At 43.7% G+C, this 22765-nt stretch overlaps 1 protein-coding gene across 1 annotated transcript in view; it reads left to right on the top strand.

Moving 5' to 3' along the window:
* Positions 1-12595, top strand: part of COMMD9 (COMM domain containing 9) — a 15635-nt gene extending 3040 nt beyond the window's left edge. The window contains exons 4-6 of the mRNA XM_044436608.1: positions 3859-3893; positions 11074-11177; positions 12417-12595. Coding sequence (XP_044292543.1) covers positions 3859-3893; positions 11074-11177; positions 12417-12557 — 280 coding nt within the window. The 3' untranslated portion in view covers positions 12558-12595. The remainder of the gene's footprint in view (positions 1-3858; positions 3894-11073; positions 11178-12416) is intronic.
* Positions 12596-22765: the final 10170 nt, after the last annotated feature.

Here is a 22765-nt window from a genome sequence, read left to right as displayed (position 1 = left end):
CCTGCCCACCGAAGTGGTACCTTTTTATCTACTTGCATTTGCATGCTTTCGAACTGCAAGGTTGGCAGGAGCTGGGACGGAGCAACAGGAACTCACCCCGTTGTGCAGATTCGAACCGGTGACCTTTTGATCAACCAGCCCGGCAGCACAGCGGTTTAAACCACTGCGCCACCTGCAGTCCCGCTAAGAGAGGATAGTGGTCAACAATTGGAAAAATTAAAGCAGGCAAGCATCCCTAAATGATGCTCTGTTTACATATTTATTTATATCCTGCCTTTTTCCTACAAAGAGCTCAAGGCAGCTTACATCTCCTCCTCCATCTTATCCCCAGAACAACTACCCTGTGAGATCGGCAGGAGAGGCCCTTCTCCGGGAACCCTCCATGAATGAAATTAGGAGGGTGGGTACTCGGAGGAGGGCTTTCTCTGCAGTGGCGCCTAAGTTATGGAATGCGCTCCCCAGAGAGGTCCGCTTGGTGCCGTCGTTATTTGTTTTTCGGTGCCAGGCGAAGACCTTTTTATTTAAGCGGCATTTTAAATGTTAATATTATTGAATTTTATCTGGCCAGGGCGGCTTATTTTATATTGTATTTTTGTATTTTAATCTAATGTTTATATTTTTTAATTTAAGATTATAATTATTTTAATTTATTGTTGTAAGCCGCCCCGAGGCTTCAGCGAATGGGGCAGCATAAAAATGTTTTAATAAATAAATAAAATAATAATAGGTTGGGCTGAGAGTCTGTGACTGGCCCAATGTCACCCAGTTGGCTCCATGGCTGAACGGGGACCAGAACCCAGATCTCCTGAGTCCTAGTCCAGTTTAGATGTATTACCATATTACATTATAATAATCTAGTATAATTTATAATCATTATATTGAATCCACATCCCAATGTTCTTCCTCTTGCAAAGCACCAAAGACAGCTTACATAGTCCTCTGCTCCATTTTTATCCTTACATTAACAACCCTGTGAGTTAGGTTAGACTGAGAGTGAGTGACTAGCCCAGTGAGCTTCATGGCTAAGCGAGGAGTAGCACCCAGATTTCCTGAGTTCCAGTCCAACACTTCAGTCATTCTGCCACAGTGGCTCTCACTAGGGGGTCTGAATGGAAGCTTATGTACTGTAAGAGTTTCAGGCCTTATAATGTTTAGAGACTGTGTCTTCATATTATCACATTCTGTACAAAACCAATCCTAATCCACGCACAGGCACATTTTGAGTGTCTATTTAAGAAATCACACTTTTAAAATTGGTGAATTGTCTTGTTAATTAGGCAAGGAAAGTAATCAGGATGAACAGGAACTTCCCCAGGATGAGCAATACCTGTGTGAGGGGAGAGGGCCTGGTATCTTCTGACATTGGTTTTGGATGTATTATTTTCTACATATATTTTAGATAGATTCTAGTTCTTCAAGGCAGGGATCATATTTTTGGGCATACGTATGTTAGGGAAATTTGGATAGGTATGGTTTTTCTTAGCATATTTTGCTGTCATCTGCTCTGCAATGTATAAGCAGTTGCATATGTGGTTTTAGTAACATTTCTAAAATTGCAGGTTTGACTTTTGAAAAGTCTCTGTTCCTTGTTTAGCCAAAACCCCATAGAAAAAGAAAAAGAAGCTGTCATGGGCAGTGGCAAAGGTGGGTTTTTGCCATTCTTGCAAAGCAGCTCATTAGTCAGTTCCTGCAAACCACAATGGAATCCGTCTCCCAGGTTCATAGAGCTGATAAACCCATTGTACTACCAGCAACCCCTAGAACAAGCCATGGGTTTTTAAGGTGATTTCCTGATGAAAAGCAAGCCTCCTATGGAAAGTGTTTTGGATTTCTGTGACATAATCCACCATGGCTGGTTACCCATGATGGGCTTTTGTACCGTGCAAACCCAGCCTTGCTCTTATGAATGGAAGGACTGGAGAGCAAGCAAACTGGATGGACGCAGCAGCACACAGCTCATTCATAATATGGCTTAATAAGCCAGGTTTTCTGGCTCTGAGAGACTGACAGACATGACATGGGCCACATAATAATCCCTGTGTGTCTACAACTCGTTTGTCATCTCCAGCTGCATTGGAAGTGATTAATTGCAGGCCTGTGCTATATGCTTGCATGCTACAGTGGAATTGTATTGACTTCCTCTGCAGTGGAATTCTTGTTGCCTTTAGAAAAATGCTGTTGTGATGGGAGGAAAGGCATCGTCAGCTTTACAACAGCCCTCTGGTTCCTTCAGTTAACGCTCATGCACTCCCTGCCTTCTCCAAGTGCCCCAGTTCCTTACACAGTGTATAAGCTGGTGGCTTTCTTCTTGGCCTTAAAGAATGCAGTTTCCCCCAGGCTGGGTTCTCCACCTGCATGTTGTGTGTTTTGATGATGGGGTATTCAAAGGATATCCAGTGGCTGCACAGCCTGCTCGCCATAATGCACTTGTTTAGTGTGTGTGAGAAATTACTGTAAGGCTCTAAGCCTATGCATGCATCCTATGGACAGCTTATTGTAAGACATCCCAAGACATCAGTGGCAGATGGGGTACAAAAGTTTTAAATAGATAAAATAAAAATAAATGCACAAAAGCTTATAACTCCAAGCCAGCTGTGGGAGACAGGGTTTTTGGGGTTTTTTTTACAATCTTAACATAGCTAGTATTGCCGCTTAAATGTGTATGGCTCATCCTGCATCCTGACTGGCCCATCATGTCCCTCTTTCCTTAATACAGAAGCTTTCTAAGCAATTTGCTGTACACATTGAACATGCAGTCATTGGGAGCATGGTGACTGGGCACAAGTCTACCTCTCCTGTGCTCTCAAGAAAATTAGGAAGGATAAATGGAACACAGCAAATTCTTACATCTGTTTGCCCATGTGATGACGAAGCAAGAGAGCTCTGATCTATCCATATTTTCTGTTTATGATGCTGTGGCCGTGCCAGATTATCAGGATACCATTTCTACTCACCTTGGGTGACTAGATGCATTCCTAGTTGTAGTTCTGCATTTAAAGATTTAGTACATGATTCTTCTGTTGAGCCACTGTCCTGCAGTGCCTTATTAAGTATTTGTAATTCTACAGTAAACTGGTCCTTATCCTTGCCTTGTGGCTGGTCATTTGGCAGACAGTAACCTTGGGTTCCCAGTGAGGGTACTGCAGATGGCATTAACATAACCTGTTAATCTTTTGCAATCACTGAATGATGGAAGTAAGTTGTGTTTATTTGCCTGCCAGGGAACCCTTTGGATTTTTCTAAAAAGAATTATATCTGCTGCACTTCTAAGCCAATATTCCCTGGGCAGAGTACAAGACATTCAAAGCAAAGTGCAAGCATTAAAACAATATAAATGCAGTGCAGAATAAATCCAAGATGAAACAGGCAGTGGAGAATAAAACTATGGCAACATTATAAGACCAAATTAAAACCAGCAACAGAATTAAGTTACTAAGAACAGTTTTCCAAATGCTTGGGAAACTAAAAAGGACTTCAGCTGGCACCCAAAAGATCACATGTAAGTGTCAAGTGAATCTTTTTGGGGAGAACCTTGCCCAAACAGGGTGTCACCTCTGAAAAGGCCTCCTTGTAGCCACTCAGCTCACCTGGTGGGGCAACCTGAAAGAAAGCCCTGGGCAATTATCTGTGTGTCCAGATAGGTACAGTAGATATATTGTGGCATTTTAAACTTGAGGCATGCTGAAGCTACAGCTGCAACTGAAATCTCTTATGCATTAGAACTCCTTCAGCTGTGATGCCTGCCAAGCAAAAGGGTTGGGTAAAAGTTGTTAGCCTGAATCCACCTCTAGTTCCTGCTGTGACTCTTATGTTTGGAAGATCCATGGTGCTATTTTGTTTTTTCTGTTCTCTTTTCAGTTCTGCCTGGAGAAACGAAGCACAAGCCAGTCAGAGTAAGTAATGGGTCATGTGTTGAAGTGACTTGCATTTAAAAATAAAAAGTTTCCACTGCATTTAGCAAATCTGATTAAAGTTCTTCAGTGTCACTTGCTCACTAGATGGGATGTACAGGGTCAGAGTGATTCATTGTTGCTTAGGGCCAATTCATACAAAGCAAATTGCCTACACTGCTTTTACTTCCTATACCTTGTTGGTTGTAAATTATGCTACCAGCTGCCTTGTTCTGCCATTGACTTTATGTGGGTCCCAGAGCCTCAAAGAACCTTGCATGGGAAAGGAACATTTGCCAACTGGCTTAAGGTTGAGTACCCCATCACCAACACCCTGGGGGACCCTAACGTCACATCTGAGACCATCTCTGTTGGTACAGGTAGAGAGGCTGATGGTTTGTGTCTCTCCTGGTCCTACACAAGATGCTAACACTCCAGACTAGTAATCAGATGGACAAGGCACCTAGGGAGGGATTGAATTCTTAAGGACCATGGTGACTCCCATGCCCATGAATGAGAAAGCTTGCATTCTGCATCATCTGGCATTTAAAAGCAGCATCCAGAGCTCTGCATAGATTATGAAGTCCAGTAATTGCTGTTTTGTGGACTTCATAATCTATCCATAGCTGTGTAACTAAGCAGTGGAATGTGAGGTACTTCGTTCACATCTTACTTTGTTGCGATGTCTGCAAGTGACCTGAAACTGCTATTGCTAATTGTGATATGGAGCAGATGATACTGGGATGTTGTAAGGATTATTGTGGTCCCGTTTGTGAAGCATCTTGGCCATTTTTGTTGCTTGAAAAAATTTCCATGCAGCTTCTTCATTGCCAAAGTCAATTTCAGGGAAGCTATACATAAAGTTATGAAACAACAGAATGATAGAAAAAATTAAGCCAAGACAGAAAAACCATACAAGCAGCAAATTAAAAAACCAGTCAATCTAGACTTAATTTAGACTGTGAAGCTAATTTTAACATGTCAATATTTCCTTCAAAATGCCTGGCATGCAAGAATTGTTCAGTTTGGTGCCAAATAGGAAGCACCATTGGTGCCAACCTGCCCTGTCATGGGAGGGCATTCCAAAATGGATGTGCCACCACAGAGAAGGCCCTCCCTTAAAGAGATGCCCAGTATGTTCCTTCCAGTGATGGCTGATGGAGAAGCATCTCCTCTGAAAATCTCAGTGCATAAGCCTGATGGTATGTTAAGTGCCATGCAACTCTTGTTGTTGAAAAAGGTGATAAATTTCCAAACAGGGACTGAGTGGGGGATTTTTCTGAGTCAGATTTATGGGTCCTGCCATCCCAGTATGTGTGGCATAACATTACTTACACAGAATCTAATTTATAATGTTCTGACTGCCTTTCTCAGATGTTTTTTTTTGCTTGGAACCTGTTTTCCTAGCTCTCTTAGTTGCCTAACATCCTTCCTTCTGACAAGAAGCCTTCTACATAGGAAGCATGAGTACTATGGTCTTGCAGACTGATTTTCTGGCTGTTGGTAGGATGACTGGCCTGGACTGCAAAGCAGAGTTTGGGAGAAGGCAGCAAGAGAGCAAATTCAGAAAGTTATTTAAACTCACAGATGGGTCTTAAATGAATGAACCTGTCATCAGTCAGCCTGCTAAGCTGCATGGAATGCAGTTCATTTAGTACGAGGTATGAAATGAATACAGAACAAGAAACCAATAAGCCATATTTCTTTGTGTCGTTGTTTATGACGCACCCTTAGCATGCATGCTGCATTGCAGAACATAAACAACAGCTCCCCGCACCAAGGAATGTGTAGTCTGCAATTGACTACTTGAGAAAGTAAGGAAGGGGAGGCAACCACAAAGAGGGAAATGATGGCTTGGTTCCTACAGGTAGTAAAGGAGGGCTGCAAAGGAAAGTTTCGTATCCTCTCTTTCTTGCAGCTGTATCTTATCTCACATTGTTCTGAAGGAGTCTCTTAAGCCTCCAGAGAGGCTTTTCAGGGGATGGAAAATGTTTGTTTATGTATTTATTAAATACATTTTTAACCAGCCGAAAAGCCCAAAGGCTCTCTGTTGCTTTCCCTGTTACATCCAGTCTACTAATGTGGCTGTTTATGTTACCTGTTCTTTGTTATAGTAGAGTGTGGAAATCTAGCTTTTGGTTCACCACTTTACTGTAGTGATCTTGGTAGTGGTTAACCAGTACGAAGCCTCAGCGTTGGTTGTAGAAGATATTAATTCTGAGCAGTTTCCCTTCTCACTTTTGACCCTTCTGGTTCACACAGATGGTGGTTGGGATGTGAGGACTTGTAGTCCAACAGGGGAAAGCAAAGGGCAGCTTCTTTTAGAACATTGTTGCTTTCTAGATGAAAGCCACATCGAATAACCTCTTTGTTCTGCCCCACCTTCAAAGTTTGCTAAGTACATTATTTTAGCTTGCATAATGTTGAGAAAGAAAAGGAAAGGGATTTCATTGGAAGTGATGCTTTTTGATGGCTTGGGATCTGTTATGTCTTAAATCAGGAGCAATTATCTTGAGCCCAGGGTGGATCAGGAAACTAGAGAAGCTGGATGAATGATTTCACTCTTATCTTCATGTAGGTGATGAGAGAGGTTGACAAGTAAAGCTGTGCATAATGTGTACAGGTGTGGAGGTGCATGAAAACATCTGGGGGAAACACCTTAATTCTTCTCAGGGACTTCACATTTTTAAAGGAGAGAGCTGAGAAATTTCCCTCCCTCCCACACTGACAGGAAATTCATGACACAAAGTGACAGATGGTTTCAGTGAACTTCTACATGAGGTGTTGACTTTCTTGGCTTCCTTTAAAGGGAGATAAGATGGAATTATGGAGGCAAAACCTGTCAGTGACTGCTAGGTCCAGGCAGCTTGCCTTCCTGTCCCTTTTTGGCTTTCCCATAGACAGCTGGTTGGCCACTGCAGGAAGCCGGATGTTGGATGAAAGAGCCCTCTTGTTTGATCAAGCACACCTCTTAGACAAGTCTCTGCCCCAAGGAGTTGCCAGTCTGAGAGTAGCCCTGGCTTCCTATATGCAGTTGCATGTGCAGTGGATTATAAGTTTTGGAAAGATTAGGAGAAGGCACAGAGTTCGGTGTCGTAAAAATACTTGTAATGATTTGCTATTCAAATGCAGCTGTTGGTTCATAAAATCCACAACAGCTTTGTCCACATGTAGTAATACAGACTTTGCGCTTTTGATGAAGTAGGTGTGATTCAGGAGTGGCAGCTTTATAATCCTAAATCTGGGGGAGCAAATTTTGGCCGTCTTCCCATTTAGGTTCCAAAAAGCATTCTCAGGAATAATGTCAACTCCGCTGAACAGCAAATGAAATGTGAATATAATAAGAGCTACAAGGGAAATTCTTAGTGTAGTAATGGTAGAATTGTGTTACATTTTATTTTGGAATGAGGAGCAGTTTAAGAACCTGAAGCTTCTTTTCAGCAATCCAACCCCATGAGTGCAATTTTGAGAAAGTCTGGGGGCACATCTGCATTCTCTGGCTTTTTCTTGATTGTGTTTTATTGGACTGTCCCTGATTCTTAGACTCAGCCATGCCATAGAATGGGGCAAGATATGCATGGTCTGTCCTTTGGGAGGGCAGTTTCAGGTATGCTTGTTGGAAGCAAGTCCCATTGAGCTCAATGGGGCTTATCCCTAATACAGGGATGCAGAACCTCAAATGCAGGGGCCAAATGTAGCCCTCAGAGATTTTCCACCCACTTCCCCTAGCTGCCCATACTTTCTCCCAACCACCAGTCATGGGGTGCGTTCCTGGTTTTTTTGCAGCTCGGGTCCCATTCCCAGAGTCTGAAATGCCTCTCTGAAGGCTTAGTTACTGGCAGTAAGGGTTTTAATCTAAAATACGCTGCTGTTTTGGTGTCGCCCCATTGCCTGGAATGCAGACCCCCAGAGCAGTTCTGGACTGGAATTTGGCCCTTTGGCTGAAAGTGGTTTGGCGCCCGTGCGCTTGCAGGCATGTGTAGCATTGGAACATGACGACCTCTTTGGGATTTCTTCCTTTCGAAGCATCTGGGCTGCTGCTGCTGCATCTTGCAACTCGAATCTATTAGCTCTGCTCTGTTAGTAGTAAGGTCAGGGTGATCTTCAGGAGTCATCCATCAAATGGAAGCATCCCTCGGGCTCCAACAAATTGATGAGGCACCCGGAGGTTGAAATCTCCTGCACGTGCGCTACATCAGCATCCTTTCGTTAGCAGGCACCTAAGCTGCCGTTCATGTTCTTTCCATTGGTTGGTTTGCAGGACCTGATTTATCTTTGACTGCCAAGAGAAGTGATACCCACAACCACTCTTAAATTGGAAACGTAGAGTGAGGTGGGGGTAAGCTACTAGAAGGGATGCTTACGAGGATTTTTGTGTGTGAAGCAGGCGACCAATCAGTTCAGCCAGACTTGATGGATAAATAGGCATGTTTAAGAAAATGAGAACGAAGTTACATTGTGTTCTCTGTGTCCAATGCTTTAAGTTTTCTGACAGTGAGTTCACAATGCACCACTGTCTTACCATCGGGATCTATTTTTTTGTACTTTATTCTGCTCAAGTACAAAATTTGATACTCGAAATTTGGCATCTGGAAAAGAACAGCGCTTTGTCCTTATAGATGTGAAAACAGGCTTGAAAGGTGGCAGGAGGGTGTTGTGACCAACTTTGATTGCTTGGCTATCCATGTGATGAGAATTTTTATGTAGCCTGAGTTGGAACTCTATTAAACATAGAGCCCATGGGTACCAGAAAATTAGTTCTAAATGAATTCATTAATTAACTTTCTGTACCACTTAATACACAAAGCTCTCCATAAATCTTGCAAAATAAACTATATTTTGCAAAATTTCACTCAGGAATAGAAGTCCTTAACAATAACTAAGAGATCAGAGTGTGACTTTTAAGCCGTAACTTAAACTGAGGAAATGCTGATGACTGTTTGGCCCTTCTTGTAGGCTGCAGCATCCTTCTGCAGTTCATCTGGTGATATTCAGTTTCTGGTGCTGCTTCCATTATCCCTTTTCAGCTGGGCACATTTACAGCGACCTGTTCAAGAGCACATGGGCTCCTACTGTTCTCAGGACATGACAGAGTTTGTTTCCTGTTGTTGTATCAGCCAAGCAAGACACATCTTGCTCTGTGAGAAGTGACAGCTTGGCTGACCTTTGGTATTCTCATGACAAACTGGGCTCGCTTTAGCTCAGCTTGGCTTCTTTGTATTGGTTCTCTAACTTGGAAGAATTAAAAGACTGTTTCCCTGAGAAAGTGATCAGCATTAGTACAGTATTTTCAGCAGCAATCCTATGCATGTTTAGACAGGAAAAAAAACCCTACTATTCCCCTGTGGCTAGCCAGCGCATACGGGGAATGCTAGGACTTTTTTGTGTGTAAACATACAATTCTTCAAATGCCAGCATCGAGTATTTAGAAGCCAGCCCTGCCCAGATGTTTAGAACAGACCTTAAAATCCGACCAAACTGGTCAGGACTGTTTGGATAGGGCTTGGTGTTCTTTTCCACCAGAATTAACACTTCGTAGTGAGAAATGTCAGATTCTGCAGTTGGGTGAAAAACAACTGGGACCTGCGGCAAAATGTTGCAGAGTGCAGTGTGTTGGTTCAGGATGCATAATTTCATTCTCCTTCTCTAGGCCTGCTTGTGAACCAGCAGTCTGTGCTCTCTGAGCATGCACCCCTGTTCTGGGATTTTGACCCCCGTCACATAGTTTTTCTAAAGTCCTTTTTTATACTACCGTGAACGTGGGACTGCTCCCAAACCTGCCAGTGCTTTCCTCTTGTAAAGGATGGTGCTATCCTGGCTACATAAGGACCACCAACTAATGATAATAGTACAGTTGGATAATGTCTACCTAGAAGTAACACCCAAACACACACAACTCTTGGGCTTAGCCTTAATCCTATATATGGAGTAGGGATGTGTTCATTTTGTATCTGAATGCTCAGAAAACTTCTCACTGTGGATTTCGTGGGTCTGAGCGCAATGGAAGCCACAGAGGTTGTGTGTGCTGCTAAACAATAGGAAATTAGAACAAATGTATTGGAAAGGGCAGGAAAAAGTCTAAATTTATTGGAATATTTTTTTTAATCATCCTGGAAACATATGAATCTACCTTGCATTGAGCAAGACCTCCAGTTTGCACTCTTGAGTAGTTTTTTGACTTCGACCAACAGTAGATCTCATGTGGTGATCCTTTTCCAGCTGGCAATTGACCTTGGTTCTGAATTTGTGATATTCCGTTGTTGTTTTAATGTCATATTATTATTTGCCCAGTAATTTGTACTATGATAATCTCTCCCAGATCTTATTTATTTATTTAAAACATTTATACCCATCTTTACCCAAACTGGCTCTCAAGACAGCTCACAAATCAATAATAGCACATTGAAATTCCACTTTAAAACCCATCAGCTCTTAAAATATTGGGAAAATAAAAAGGGCTTGGCCTGGCACCAAAAGGAATTGAGCATCAGCACAAGGTGCACCTCTCTGGGGAGCAAATGCCAGAGCCATGGTGCTACCACAGAAAAGGTCCTTCTCTAGGTAGCCACTCTTCTAACCTCTTTCAAGGGGGGCTCCCAAAGAAGGACCTCAGTAGAAGATCTTTGGGCAGGTGTATATGGAAGGAGACATTCCTTCAGATATCCAGGCTCTAAACTGTTTAGGAATGTATATGTAAAAGTGAACACTTTAACTCGGGCTTGGACTTCAGTTGGTAAACAGCGGAGGTTATATAGGACTGGCATTATCTGATCACATCTGCCAGTGAGGAATCTCGCCACTCTGTTCTGCACCAACTGAATACAGAATTGAAGTCTTGGGCTCAAGTCTTCCACATCAGTACCTGCTCCCTGATCCGTTCGCTTGAGCCTGCCAGGAGCCAATTCAGGCCTTCTGTATGCAAATCACAGGCTTTGGCTCTGAACTTTGGCTCTTGCCATAGTTGCACAGGGCTGACGTTGCGCAAAAGCTCTGCAATTAGTTTGTGAGCCCTTCACTTTCTCATTCAGGCCAATACCTGTTGCAGCTGTACAAAACAAAGCACTGCCTTGAAGAGCTCTGGAACTGTTTCATAGCCTCCTTACAGGTGTCCGGCAGTAGCATGAGCAAACCGGTTCAACCCAGAGTGTCCATTAATTTCCTGGCCATGCCATTTGAATTCTAGTTTCCCTGCCACGGCTAGTGGATATGGATTGGAGAGTGGACATCAAGACGTCCTCAGACACTGTCAGCAGAATGGCTGTCCCTACCTGCTTGCTGCAGCTCAAGGTACTGTCTTGTTTGTTGATAAGGCGTTTGTAGAAAGGCTTCCCACACTCCTTTTCTGTTTAGTTCCTTTCTCTGTGCTCTGTTTTCTGGATGCCTCCAAACGTTACTGTAGAACAAGGCTAGACAACCTTTTCACCCCTGAGGGCTGCAGAGACGGTATGGCGGGGGGCGGGGAGCACATGCATGCACACCAGCTTGTATGTCCACACTCACGGCTCCACATACATCTCTGCCTGGGACCTAAAACATGCCATAGTTGGCCCCCTCCCACATACCAATATAGAGGTCATTTCACAAAGGCAGGGTCCACCACCCACAAAAGCCCATTTGGGGGTTACTGCCTGATGGCAGCATGCAGGTTGAACTCTGATGCTCTTCGCAACTGAATGTGTGAAAAAGTGTGCAAAGCTTGTGTTATCCAAAGCTGGCCTCATACCTCTCAGTCTCTTGAAAACCTTCTGGACTGGATCCAGAGAAATGCCCTCCACATTGGGAATGCAGGCTCGTGGAGGAGTAACTGGGTTCAGCTGACATGATTGCAATCTGCCTTCAAACCTTTCCATTCAATATGGTAAGGCCAGGGGTGAGGGGCTGGCATGAACATCTCCTCCATGGTAGCTATCCATGGATGTCTAAATGAGACCAAATTTGAATGCTCTTAGTTCTCGTTGAAATCAGTAGGATTGCGGTTAGCCATGAGACTTTTTGTATTGATTTCAGCAGGACTTCAGTACTACTAACTTAATCTGGATCAAACCAACCCCCCCCGTCTGTATCCAGTTTATTGCTTTTGTTCAGCCGCAGGAGCTCTGAAGCTACCGCAAAGCAGAAAACTAGAACATTTTTGTACAAGAAACAGCTCACTGTTAATACTAAGCCATGTTCAGGGTCCTGCCGAGTTCTGCCTAAATAAATCTGAAAGAGACATTGTGGCAGCCTGCCCAGAAAAGAGACACTATTTGGTTGTCTTTGCTAGGACTTTTGTCACTCTTCTTTGAGGCATGGCTAGCTAAACTGAAATACAGAGATGTTTAGAAACAAGTAAAACAGCAGCCTTTGGAGTTTCTGACTGCTACCGCAAAGCCATCTTTCCTGCTTGCGTTTGGAGAAGGTTGTGTTGTGCTAAAGACCCTTTGTGCTCTTAGAGGTTATGGAAATATTATGTGTTTCCAACCCTCCACAAATCATCTAGAGGGAAAGTGATTTCCAAGGTGAGTTTCAGCTCTGTTTTTCTTCCAGATTCAGGAAGATGCTGCCTTGTGTGGGAATGACTTCACAACCTCTGCACTGACGGTAGAGCTGAATAAACAAACATTGGACACTATGCTAGATGGCCTGGGAAGGATTCGGGACCAGCTGTCTGTTATTGCAAATAAATAATGCCGTGAATAAAGAATTGCAGGAGCCATCCACACGCAGAAAAGACTATTCTTATTTTTCCAGTTTGAATATATTCTACAAATAACCCCTTTTTGTCTTCTCTTCTTCATAACCAAGTAATTTTTAATATTTTGGGATCTTTTTAAACAATATAGGATGGCTGTATTTTCTTCAGCAACATGTTCTTGGTCTGGTGTCTGAAATACGTCCCTCATGTCAATATGGCCGTCAATTCCTAGAGAGGCTCATAAGTCGGCTCATTCGCAAAGCTTGTGACAGGAAAGAGGGGCAGCCAATGAAGCGGACTCCTATCTCCCTGCTCTGAAATTAGAGGACTAAAAGCGCCAATGCTGCTAATAGGCTGCTGTCAGCCTCAACATGCTTTTGAAAGGTGTGTGCTGGGGAGCATGGGATATGAGGCTTTCCTCTTCACTGATGCACAGCTTTTGGAAAGGAGGAACAGTTCTGTCAGATTGCAACAAAAATGCCTTGGGCGAATGCCTCCGTTTGAAGTTAAAGGGTTGACATGGATTGCGCAGCAAGTAGCTTCCACTTTGTAATAGAAAGTTTTTGTCACTTTGTATTGGGTTGAACAGGATGTGGGAGGCTCAGAGAGCAACTTGGATGCTCCAAAGAGTTGCTAGGGGCGACTGGTTCCTGTAGCAACCCTTTGCTGTTTATGAAAAATTAAGCATTTCATTAAAAAAAAAAAAAGATCTGTGCTTGATGGATTTCTGTTTGTTCTGAATAAATTACTCCCCCTTTCTGAGATGACACTAAAATGCATAGGAAAGCATGTGTTAAGGGTCTGTAGACACAAATCATAAACACAAGAACCAGTTGATATACAAATATTACTTTTATATTCAAAACCACATAAATATTAAGCATATGCAAAGAGATAAAGCATCAATACAAAACTGCTTGTCAGTAAATGGTAAACCAAGTGGCCAAGGGCATTATTTAGGAATGCAGCCTGCCTGTTTAAAGGACACCTCTAGGTTGTAGATCTCACAGAATTTAACAGAATTCTGGTTGTTTCCAGATATTACTTCAGGAAAAACAAACTATCTGCTAGTGTTAGGCAACCATAGATCCAAATTGTTGACCGTAGCAATAGATCCAGCAACTAGTTTCATGTCAACTATTTTTTTTATGCTTTAGAGCACAGACCTATGCATGTTTAGCAGAAAGTACTACAATTCTCAGCATCCCTCCAGGCAGCCATGCTGAGAATTGAGGATTTTTTCTGACGAACTCCGCATTGGGTTTTGGGCCTTCGGTTACTAGGAGAAGCTACTGTCTGAATTCGCATTTAACTTTGGTCAAGAAAGACAATCTGTCCTGCCCAACACCACAGGTATTCCTGACCCATTTGAGCCTGATGCAGGCCATCAGCACCTGCCTCCTCCTCCTCCTCCTCCTCCTCCAGCAAAGTTGACTAAAACTGCCCTTCTTTTTGCTTGCCCTTTCCAGCTGCTGGCCATCTGCTCCTGAGCCTCCTTGAGAAAGCACCATCTAGTCAAACTGCCTGATAAAATGCGAAACTTCTCATTCTAGCCAGAAGAGGCATTGCACCTCCCTGTCCTATCACAAAGCATCCTTTTTTCTTCTCCTGCCAGAACAAGCAAGTCACCCCCGGGAGAGGTGATAACTAACATTGCAAAGCAGCCTTCTTCCTTTTCCCCATCTCTTATGCTTTGGAGCTCCTTCGTAGAAGCACCTTGGTCTAATGAAGCTGGCCTAATTCTCATTATGCAATTCATCTCTATTTTCAAAGCAGCTATTTTTTCAGTTGCATGCAATGAAGTACAGAAAAGCAGAAAACATCTACAACGCTAATCCAAAATAGTTTGGATAGGCAAACTGCTGTTACACAGGTGTGCTTGCTTCTGAGGTGCGTTAGGGTGAAGTCAAGGTGAGTCAGTGGTGGCCGATGGCTCCAGTGCTGAGGGGATAGTGTATCCACTCCTATTTTCAGTCTAGATATTAAAGGTGCCCTCCATGCTGCTGGACCTATTTCGGGAAAAGAGATCAGCACCATGGAGCTACCAGCCTACAGTGTGTAATGGTAGAAAAAAGCTTTCAGCATCTGTCCAGCTGGCTGAGATGGCTGGGGATGGTGAGAATTGTATGGTCTGTTTCAAGTACACATGTAAAGGACTGCACTCTTAGTGTTTTAAATATTACACTTATCTAATTCTTGTAGAGTGGTGGTGGCAATCAAGCCGCCACTGCATGTTTTGGATTACAGCTGGCATCTTCTCTGCCTGTTGGCTGTGCTGGCTGGGGCTGATCAGGGTTGTAGTTCAAGATGCGACCCTGACTGGGGTTGTAGTCCATCTGTTCCAAAGAACCTACTGCAGCGTGGGGAGGGACACGCTGCATTCAAAAAGTGGATGGCGTGCCTCTGAGCGATGTGGCCCAGGCCTGACCCAAGAGAGGGTGGCTGGGAAGGGAGCACTTTCCCTTTAGCCAGCCCATCCAGTGTAACTGAGCCCAAGATGTTATTTTCTGGCCAAGGCCTGGCGGACACCAGGTCGCCTGCCTCTACTGGAATGTTCAACGTATATCATATGCATCATCTCGGAAATCCTTGCAGTAGCTTTCTCAATATTAATAGTTTGTGAACGCTGATAGTGTCCTGCCTATGGTCAACTGGTAAGGCATGAAATCTGAGCCCAGCATTTCTGGCTTGCAGTTCCAGCCTTTCTGCCTAGCCAGGCTTTTTTGGTATCCTTCCTGCCTTCACTTTAGGAACGTAGGTCACCCTTCTGCTGAGGTGAGCTGTGGGCCCATGCAACCCACAGCTGGCAGCTCTAACCATCAGAAGCTCTCCAGGGTCTTGGAGGCACCGATTTGAATGCAAGGCCGCTTGCTTGCAATGCACATGTTACACTACTGGATGATTATTTGCATGCTGCAGTAGGCCATAAGATAAGGTAGTTCGTCTGTTCCCATTCAGACTTCTTCAGTGACAGGCTTAATATGGGGGGCCAGTTCTGCCTTCCGCAGTTCTAAATCTAAAGTGTCTAAAAGCATGTAAATGTCTACCCTCAGTGCTTTCTTAAAAAAATTATTTATTCATGCATTTTGCTGCCTTCTGGTTTTGTTTTGTTTTGTTTTGCATTCTATACTTTAATTCCATGCTATTAATTACACTAATTTTCCTGCATCCTTCCGTCTTGGAGGGCAGTTCTGTGCCTAAACTGTCTGGCTGATTTATTTTCTGTAAATCCTTGTGAGGCTCGAATCGCTTGAGCTTTATTGAATAACCGTCGCCCACTCGATGTAACTTGATTAAGGTTTAATAATTCAGCTGCCGATGGGCTTGCCGCTTTCCCGTAACCACATTGCAGATACACCAACCGCCAGGCCGGCAAACTCAGCTTCTTCCCTAGCAGTGTGCCACTTTGCATGTTCCCCATATCCTAAGGTAATTTGAGAGGTGGTTAATTGTGCTAATATGTTGTGTTTATATGGCATCTTTTCAACAGCTATTAAGCCAGCACTGCTAGTGGGGAAGCTGAACTAAACTGCAGGAGCTATGAAGCGATTTGTCAGCGGCGTCATTTCATCCACTCCGGAGAATCTACTGTGGCGCAGGGAGCAGCATCCGGCATTCAGAAAGGGAGGGCAGAGGCCGTCCTCCGGGGAACATGGCCCAGGCCTGACCCAGGAGACATTCACCTGGGAAGAGAGCTCCTTCCACTTGGTTCCCCTGCCCAATGTAGCAGTTATTTTCTGGCAGAGATGTGCTGGCAATTATCTCATAAAGACAGGTGCGGTATGGGAGTCCTCTTGCTATTGACTGCAATGCCCATGAGTCCCAGCAGGGCCAGTGGTAAGGGATGTTGGATTCACTGATTGATTGGACTTCTGTACTGCCCAATAGCTGGTTTGCAACATAGTGGGAGTTTCAGCTGAACACTGTGAGGGAGATACGCCTTTGCCACAGCTGCAGTAAGGGAAAAGGAGGTTTTCTCAAGGCATTCAACTCAGCAAAGAAAGGCAGAATCTGGATGGGAGGAACAGGATGACTTGTTCTTGCTCTTCCAGGGTTTCGTCAGAGTCTTCTGTTCTACCAACATTAACCACCTCTTTTTGTTTTTCAGTTCCAACCCTGATTGATAGATTGACTGTATTTCTGTTCTAAGGGAATGTGTACAAAATTCAGGAAGACAGGTGGTTATCCAGCACCTCGCAGACAAGGCCATGCATATCAGCCTTGCGGAGCGGTTCTGGAGCTGATGGTAGCCACCCAGCTGCTCTGCTTGCCCATTCCTCATCCCAGCTGTGGGACAGTCGATCACCTCTTCTCCCTTCTTACCTTAAGGCTTGCTGGCACTGGTAATTTTAAAACAAGGAAGGAGGCCTGTCCCAGAAACTGCTGTATGCACTATGCTTAAGAAATATTTTTCAAAAGGACTCTGTGGACTGCGATACTGTGAGGAGCAAGCTGTAAATGAAATGTTGGCATTTGTAGCAAAGTCTCCAGGCTGGCCTCTTGAGTTGAGGCATGGTGGGGGAAAACGGGAGTGCTTAATTATTTTCCCTTGGGCCATATTTTCTGCTCAAAGCCACCCCCAACCTCAACTGCCTTTTATCTCACACGGTTATGTTTCCCTGTTCGCTCTTGCACTCAAAATTGCAGCAGTTTGAGGCTGGTTTTTTTAAAAAGATAATTTTTCCTTTTGACCATGAAAACTGACTAGGGCACTTGCACTCAGCATGAGGGAATGAGTGACAGATTGTTCTGCCCTTACATGCATCTTTTCTATGTTGAAAAAATCTGCACGTAAGGCAGCTTTTGCAGTGCTTAGTGCGCTATGCTGGATTGAGTATTTCTTTTCTAGCCTTGAAGGAGTTGAAGGCCATGGGCTTATTTGGAAGCAACATTTACTTTATAAATACAAGAATCATAATATGTAAATATCAAAAATATATCCAAGTATAAACATACATAAATTCCCAGGCCAACATTCTAAAGTCCCTTGGGTTCAGTGCTAAATACTTAGGCATGTGCTCAAAGCACTCCCATTAAAACAAATGGGAATAAAAGTGTCTACATTTTATTATTTTATTTTATTTCATGTCTCTACAACCAAATAGCCAATGATCTATGGGTGGTTTACAGCAACAGGTAAAATAAAAATAAAATACAGATAGCTATAAAAGCATCATAAAATATTACAAAATGAAAAACCAAATTTAAAACAAATGTTAAGCTACAACAGGAGAGCTGTTTAAGCAGGTAACAAAGTCCCAGTATGATAACAAATTAAATGCCCTGTGGAATAGATAGACTTAATAAAAAATAAAGTTGGCACCAGGTAGGTCACAGCAGGCTGTTTCTTCCATAACCTGGAAGGCAACCACTAAAGAGGCTCTTCCTGTTGCCACCAAGAAAGCCTCCCTTGGAGATGGCAGTTGGAGGCAGGCCCTGAATCTTAATTGTAGTGTGTGGGTAGATTGCAATCAGGAGAGGTGCTCTATCAGGTATAGTAATCCCAAGCCATGTAGGGGTTAATTGCAGCACCTTGGATCGAGCTCAGAATTACATAGGCAGTCAATGTGAGTAGACCAGAATTGCTGTTAATGTTCAAAGTGTCTGGTCCCAGTTATTAATCTGGCTGCCTCGTTTTCCACAAGATACAGTTTTTGAGTAGTCTTAGTGCAACCCCAGAAAAAGTATATTGCGATAATCTTTTTTAGAAATCACCAGAGCATAGATTACTATAACTAGGCTAGCTCTCTCCAAATAGGGGTGTAGCTGGGCCTTAAGTGACAAAGATGATTCAAGGAGCACACCCAAGCCACAAACCTGCTTCTTCAAGGGGAGGCAAAAGGACCACTCACTAACAGCATCTCAGTCTTGTCTGGATTGAGCTTCAGTTGTTAGCCCTCATCCAGTCCGTTGTGCAGTCAGGCAGCAGTTCAGCACATCCGCAGCTTCACCTGCTGAAGATGAAAAGGAGAAATAGGGCTGTGTGTCATCAGCATACTGATGGCACCCACTCCAAAACTGATGGAGCAATACTGATGGACCAAGGGTAACACCTGGTGGGTTGCGAGTTACATAACAGGTTGCTATTTGCTCCTTGGAATGAAAATATGTTAAGTACTAACTGCTGGTGAGTGGGGAGAACAGTATGGAAGAGCAGTTGCATTCTTGTCCTTGTGGAGAGCTTGCTGGTTGAATAGTGTGGGAAGCAGGATGCTCGGCAAGTGGCGTCTTTGTGCAGATTTGGAAGGGTTCCCCTTGTTCTTATAGGAGACGTATCTAACTCTAACCCAAAGGCAAGGTGAATTCATGCCTCCATTTACACCACTCAGCAAGTGCCTCATAGAGCATTAACTTGCGCATGTGAAAAGGGAGGCATTGCTCACATCCCTCTGGCATGCAGATGCAACCTGTGCACTTGAATGAAAGCGCCCAGAGCTTACAAGTGCTTTAAAAAAGCTAAAATATATATATATATAGGTCAGAGTAACATGCAAATCTGCCAGATCTCTGAATCCAGTCTCACCATGAGCTTGGATGACATCTTGCTCATAAATATTCCAAGGCAGCATGTCTGAACCAGATGGCGGAAGGTGGGAATGATGAAGACAAAAAAGTAGTTCTGCAAAAGCGCTTTTGTGCCTTGCTCATTTCCCCCAGAAGATGGCACCCTTAGACTCCTAATTTTATTGCCAAATATCCTAGAAACTCAAGAGTTGTGGAGGGGAGTGGGTGCTGTGTGCATGAAGTGAGGCTTTCTCAGGTGGATGCCCTTTGCTCTCTTATTTCAAACCATTCTTCAGCTGCAAAATAAGGAACAAAACAACTTACTACTTAAGCAAAGGCCTTGTATCTGGACATTTGCCTGTGGACAGATAAGCAAAGTGTTCGCAGAAGCTACAGCAGTGCGCAGCTTTCAAAAGAGCACTTGGCCTCTGATAGGTCTTGTGCAAGGAAAAAGAGCATCCAAGTTCATCCAAAAGAGCATTTTGGCCCCCTTTTCAATGCAGATTCTACTAGGGTTGTGCTTGGCACCTTCACATCAGAACAGTTCTAAGACAAACAGAAAATAGTGGGTCCCATTTAATCATGATGGCAACTTCAATATTCTTTAAGCATTCCCTGCGTGGAAGAACCTGTGATATGAGACAGCCTTCTGGATTTTGCAGCTGCAAAAGTGGGGACAAGAAGAGGACACCGTGAGAGCACATGGCAAGCATCAGGGTGCAGTTGACTGCCTACATTTCCTTTTTCAAGATGGTCGTCTCAAAGCTACCACACAAGAAACTGCCCTTACCAGGCAAGCATTAGAATGACGTCTTCTCATAGCTTCTAGATAGGTTGTTGCATATAAGTGGCAGACTCCCATGTTCTGGGGCCTGCAGACACACTTGGACTTTTCAAAGAGTGTTGTCAGAACGAGCAGAAAATGGCTGCAGTGGGGGAATGGGCAGTCACAAAACTTCAGGAGCACCCTCTCTGTATGTTTTTTCTTTTTCCCAGACAGGCAGGTAGAAGTGTGCACACAGAGATACTCATACGAAAGATGTACAAGAGAAGCACACTCAGAAGAGAGAGTGAGAAAAAGAGGAAGCATTTCCTCCTATGTTTCCTCCTAAAACAACTTCTTGGGGAAATGTTTTTGGGGAAGTCCGCTCTCCTGCCTAGTGCCTTGGCATGGCCTCATGGGCAAGCTGCCTCCCACAGGTGTTCTATTGGCAACCTGCATAGGAGATGTGATGTTCCAGTGTGGAGCACTGCTTTTGACCTTTCTTTTCAAATCATTTTTCTCTCAGAAGTAAACAAATCTATACCAACCCTCAGTTCAGATTTGGTCGGTTTTCAGTTGCCATTTAAAATATCTTGATGTTCTTGCTTGATCCTTTCAAGCAATTTTATATATATTGGGTTGTTTTCCTCACCTGGTTCTTCCCTCAAATGTATTTGGCAGCCTGGAAGAAATTTCTTGTTTCCTTGTGACTATTCCTGGGAACAAGAAGAGTTCTTCCTCTCCTTTTCCTCATTTGTTTCAGGGAGGGGTTGTGATCATTTTCTCTGCAATTTGTTTTTCAGGTTGACAGTGTCCCTTTATGCTGATGAGAAAATGGAAGTTCAGTGCTGGCTATGAGGAACAGAATTATAATAGCATCCATTAGGGTTGTTAAGCAGAAACTGGTAGTGGTTCTGTTTTTAATTTAAAGGTGATAACTCAACTATGCAAATAAGATTCAGGAAACTAACTGCCTAAAAAAAAAAAAACAGATCCTCAAATGAGATGTCCTGTCTAGTCTTTCCAAAATGGGAGAAGTAGCAAAAGCACCAGCTAGCAGGAGATTGTCCTGTCCAAGCCCCATGTAAAGGAATGGGAGCCATGCAGGCCATGATCATTCCGATACCTGTGGAAAAGACAGTGATCTGTTCTTTGAAAACCAGTGATAAAGGAGTCGGGGGGTTGTGGGTGGCCAAGAGCTACTCTCCATACTCAAAAGTGAAGTTTAACTTGCATAAGAGCCATGCTGGATTAGACCAAAGGTAGTTCATCATTAAGTTCACAGTAACCAGATGCCTATGGGAAGCTAACAAGGAATCCCATGGTCATTGTGTATGGATCGTTCTATTAACACTCATAGGAATCTTGTATTAAAGCACTACAGAGGACATGTAATTGCACCTGTCCACATTTTTAAAGTTTGGTTTCTCTTTTACATCTCTTCTCTCCATGTTTTGTCTGGTGTACAGCATAATCTTATGTGCATGTTCTTGGCAGTACATCCAATGGAACTCAATGAACTAGTTCACATGATCAAATAAGTAACCATGGCTTAAAAAATGCAACAATTCGTAGCCTATTGCTGGGTTACTTGGGGTTATTCCCCCCACGAACTAGCCATGCTGCGCAGGTTTGGTTGACACAGCAAGCCACACCCATGTAGGTAATTAGGCTAATTCCATCCAGCATGGGCTGCCACTTTAAACATGCCACCATGCCTTGTCCTAACCATGTGAACCAGGTCAACAGAGCTTACTTCTGAGTTGATAAGTACAGGATTGCACTGTTAACACTGGCATTTACTTTGTAAGCTCCCAGGAGCAAGGACCTGCCGACTTTGCTTATGATGCTCATAAAGTCCCATGCATGTCAGGCTTTTTGTCCTGAGGACCACCAGTGATTCTGGGTTGGGACCCTTCACTCACCCAGTCACCTGCCAACAATATTCTTCCTCACTGGAACGAAGTGGAGGAAAGGGCTTTCTCTCCTCCCAAAGCAGTTGTGGTACAGATTGCTTTTGCCTCATTGCTAGCAGCAAATCAAGGTACAGGAAAATAGTAGGGGAATGAGGTGATGTAGGGGCTGCAGGTTGTGTACCCCATATGTTATTAGCGGCAACATGCTTCCTCAGAACCACTGTCCTGGATGCTGTCCGTACAGCATCCGCACTAATAATGAATCATTTTGATTTTACGTAGCTATTTTGAATGGATTTTTGTCATCCTGCTCTGATGCTTATGTGCTTCTCACACTTAACAGGAAAACATAGCTTGGAGGCACTGGCAACCACGGTCACTGTTATACTTTGTTCTCCCGACATGACTTGCACTGATGAGCATCGAAATGCCACTAGGATGCCACCAGGAAGAAAGCATGCTTCCGCCAAAGAGAGATGCAGTAATAGATCAGTAATCAAGGGCCTCGTGCTGAAATCCACAGAGCTAAAGATGTTAAAATGGATGAATTTTATTCATCTCTTTATTTGTAGCAGTTGGAGGGTGGAGCTGGGATGTGCGCAGCCATCTGCTTCTTAGGATTTTTTTTTTCTGGGCACAGATGGCAGACATCAAGCAGTGAAAGCATTCCCATGTAGAACAGCAATATGAGCATTCCTGGATGCAGGTTTCCACCCATGGGTTTCCCATGACCTTGTTTTTCATGACAAGTCAGCATGCCAGATTAGTGGGCTGCAGCAGAATCTGATGGGGGAGCATACTAGATTCCCTACAACTACCAAGTGAAAAAGGGGGTTCATTTAGATATACTACAAGGGACACTAGAAACTTACTAACCACTTGCCCATCTTCTAAAACTGATGGTTACATGGTGATGGTGACTGTAGGGAATAAGGATGCTGAACCAACAAGATAGCATTCTTTTGGAGAAATCAGAAACACAGAAGGTGATGCATACCTATTGGGCCATCTAATTCAG

Source organism: Varanus komodoensis, unplaced genomic scaffold (assembly GCF_004798865.1).
Source record: "Varanus komodoensis strain SLA01 unplaced genomic scaffold, ASM479886v1 scaffold3, whole genome shotgun sequence".
NCBI lineage: Eukaryota > Metazoa > Chordata > Lepidosauria > Squamata > Varanidae > Varanus > Varanus komodoensis.
This window is presented reverse-complemented; position numbering and strand designations above follow the sequence as displayed.